At 41.4% G+C, this 3808-nt stretch overlaps 1 protein-coding gene across 1 annotated transcript; it reads left to right on the top strand.

The window, feature by feature from the left end:
- The first annotated feature begins 595 nt into the window (after positions 1-595).
- On the top strand, positions 596-1294 carry nanos3 (nanos homolog 3). Its single transcript, XM_063475459.1, has one exon. It carries the CDS (start codon positions 632-634, stop codon positions 1292-1294), a length of 663 nt encoding a protein of 220 aa, XP_063331529.1. The 5' UTR covers positions 596-631.
- Positions 1295-3808: the final 2514 nt, after the last annotated feature.

Raw genomic sequence — 3808 nt, 5'->3', positions numbered from 1 at the left:
TTCATCATGGGAGGTCTCACAGCAGTCTGAGACTATAGCTGCATAACTAAAGGGTGATACCACGAGGTTCTTTAAGATGCCATCGGCCTTTATCACTGGTTATTTAACTTATTTGGATCAAGTGAAGCTCAGCAAATTCATAACTTCTTTTTTTGGGGGTGGGTATAATCCAAAATTTCTGAACAGTAGTTCGACTAAGATGGGCACTGAGAAGGCATCTACATATATAGAATTATGATTTATGTATTTCTGGCTCTTTAACTTTTCAGTCATTATCGAAATGAAATAATTTATTTTAACGTTTATTCCAATAATGAAAAAGTTTGTATATTGACATATATAATTTGATATTGAAGCATGTTGAATATGTTTACGTACAGAAATTGAAATCTATGTACCCGTCAACCCTCGACAGGGGCTGCGCAAACATTTGGAGGAAATTCACCTTAATTGGCCACACGTGCTCACGTGGCTGGCTGCTGAGCTGTTGGTGAGATCACACCTTGTGCTCAGTTACTAGTCGTAACTTCTGTGCGCAGCGCGAGCTGTTTTGTCTGCTGGTGTTTGTTTCAAGTAAAAAACTGGGTCATCTTCCCGAAGGGGCCGAAAACATCGCCGGACTGGAGCTAGAATGAACGGAATGGTTTGGGGATTCCTTCGTCACCTGCCACGCGTCATGGAGTCCGACAGCAAAAGTTTCCAGCCCTGGCGAGACTACATGGGACTGTGTGATACAATCAGAGATATCCTGGGTCGCAGCACCGTCTCCGAGTCCTCCCAGCCTGTGTCCAAAGCTCATCACACGGAGTGTGACGACATGAGTCGAGCTATGGTATCTGTGCGCTTTAACGCAGCTCGCCAAGGTGGCCTCGGAGCAGAGAGCGCGCCGGATCCCTGCTCCCGCGAATGTGCACTAATGCGTTCCCCTGCTCGCACGGATCCAGTGGATGGTGTGGCGTACGCACCAAACGCAATCGATCTGAAATTGATGCAAAACCCGCCGGGCTCCCGGGGGCCAAAAGATCGAAAGAAGACGAGTCGTTTCAAAACACCTGAGGCAGTCTTACCCACTCCTGAGCGCATGTTCTGCAGCTTTTGTAAACACAACGGAGAGTCTGAGCTGGTCTACGGATCCCATTGGCTGAAGAACCAAGAAGGAGATGTTTTGTGTCCCTATCTGCGGCAGTACGTGTGTCCTCTGTGTGGAGCCACGGGAGCCAAGGCTCACACCAAGCGCTTCTGCCCCAAAGTGGACAGCGCATACAGCTCCGTGTACGCCAAGTCCAGACGCTGAACCAGCAGGTGGCAAGGAGCAATAAGACACTACACAGAAGGCAGGACCCTCGTTTCGTTTAGTGTGACTTTATTTTTTCTATTTGTGTATTTATTTTAGCACTAGTGTGGTTTTGCTTTTGTGTGCTTTTCATTTGCATGCTTTGGTTCGTTTGCTGTGTAGCTGATTAGAGTTTGTTTACAGCTGGTCCTGCCAGCCTAAAATACCTCAGCTGTTTGGTGTTTGGATTTGAGAGGTACTTTCAAGAACGACTGCCAGATTTTATGTTTGGGAGGAGGTTTGAAAAAAAAAAACATGTTTCAAAAAATTAATGTATGTTTCTTTTACATACTTTTAAAACGTGGCCAGCTGATGTCCAGTTTCATATTTCCTGTCCATGCATTGAAGGATTATAACACTGTCAAACATTATAAGAGATGCAGTCATCATTAATAACTCTACTAAAACAGGTAAAGCATCATGTGACCATGTCAGCATTTTAAATTTTTAAAAATGAGTGACTTGTTCTTGTTTCTCTGATGTGTGCAAGTAGACCTCTGTTCTTGAGGGTAGATTATATTATTTTGAAAATTGTAATTATGGCTTTTCTAAAAATGTTAACGCCGTTGTAGCTCTTCTGCCTTTGTGGAAAGAGTCTGAAAATTTCTCTGTGGATATTCTTGTGTGCTACAAAGTTATAAATAACTAAATTGGCTAAGTTTATTTGCATTCTATGTTGTCATTTTTCAATTTTGAATTTTTTTTTTTTTGACATTTTAAATGAGCCATGTTCAAATTAATGTGACTAAATCACCAATAACAAGACACATATAATAAACATCCATCTTTATTTGGGAAGAAGTGGAATGAGTCATTAAACTAAAAAAGCAAAACAAAACTGAGCTGCAGTTAACACCAGAACAGTAAACACTTTAAAACATGTGTTCTTTACCAGTGAACCACTGGGGCAGCAGTAAAATAAGGACTGAAGAAACCTGAAACAACTCTTAACGAGTTGAGCTCCTCAAACTTTTACTGCTACGGCGCAGGCTCTCCAGCTCTCGATGAGCGGCCATGACTCTCCGACTAGAAGAAAGATGGAGGACATTTATTATTTTTCATTCATGACAATTTAACTCTATATCCGTCAACCTGCTGGGTGGGCTACAAGCGTCATGGACACCCAAGCTTGTGAACTCAAGAATGAGGTGATGTAGGACTTTAAGATAAATCCCAGAGAAGCATCTAGTAGACAAGACAAGTTCAAATCCAAATGACTTTGACCTTAAGGTCAGCGGTCAACTTCTCTGCAAATCACCTACGATTTTCAAATTTATACCATAGGTGCATCTATTGAGAAGCTGAGAAAAGCCACTATTATATTTAATTTTGTCAGCGATTCTGTTTTACCATCCTCAACCTGCTGTGCATGTTGACGATGCACAACAGGTTGAGGAATTCATGGGGTTTACTATTTTTCTGATCTTGGCTCTGTATAATGTCAGTGAGAGTAGATGGCCCTACTTTGGTCATCTCAGGCACACAACTGTGGCTTTTTTTGTGTGGGCACCCAATCAGAAGAAAACTGCCTTGCTTGGAAGAGAAAGGGAGATAAAACATTCTTTTTTCTTTTTTTTTTTTGGACATGTGCAACCTACAAAGTTGCTCTAGTGAAATTTTGGAGTTAGAAATTAGAGCAAGAACTGCCTTTTAAGTGACTGGTTTAAAGAATAGGAGAGGTGTGTAATAACAGATAAATGTCATGGACTTTAAAGGTGCTGCAGGATTATTCAAGCAAATTTGCCACTTAAATGTCGGTCTCTCTCACATCTACATACTTTCTCTTGCTCATCTTTGACCAGACGAGATCTACAGCTGGCAGAGTTGACCACACATGCTTTACCCCCAACCAATCACAGCAGGGAGGCGAGTATAAAAACAATTAAACTGACTAATGGTAGTGAAAGTCAAAAGTTTACCTATAGGAAGAGACGCTAAGACGCTGGTAGTTGAAAGAAGAATGGCATGTACTAACTTTAGAGAGGAGAGTTCTCTGATAAGTCCGCAGATTAGGTCTGTACCATCTTCATCACAGTCTGAGGAATCAGGGTCTTCCTCTTTCTGCATCGCCTCATCCTCACTATAGAAACACAAACATCGGAATAATTTAAAAATAGAGGTGTTAAAGCGTGTCTGTTAATTTCATAAGATGACCAAAGTACATTTTTAACTTTAAGACAGCATTGTCTCTTAAAAATGTCCTTTTTTGTATTTGAGACTATCTTTTAAAATAGTTTCTTGAATATTGAGTGAAATTAGCACAGTAGAGTTGAAAGATACACATACAGAAACTTGTACATCTGAAGCATCCGACTGTTCGTGTGTGCAGTCTTTTGTGTATCAGCGGATGTACTGGTATTTCCTAGCTTATTTCTTACATTAGAACGATGGTGTTCAGCTGGGAGTCCGACACATAATCTAAGCACCCAGATCCAAACGAGTCAGCAGTGAGTGAGAGTGTCTGCGAGCGATCAG

Source organism: Pelmatolapia mariae, linkage group LG6 (genome assembly GCF_036321145.2).
Source record: "Pelmatolapia mariae isolate MD_Pm_ZW linkage group LG6, Pm_UMD_F_2, whole genome shotgun sequence".
Taxonomy (NCBI): domain Eukaryota; kingdom Metazoa; phylum Chordata; class Actinopteri; order Cichliformes; family Cichlidae; genus Pelmatolapia; species Pelmatolapia mariae.
This window is presented reverse-complemented; position numbering and strand designations above follow the sequence as displayed.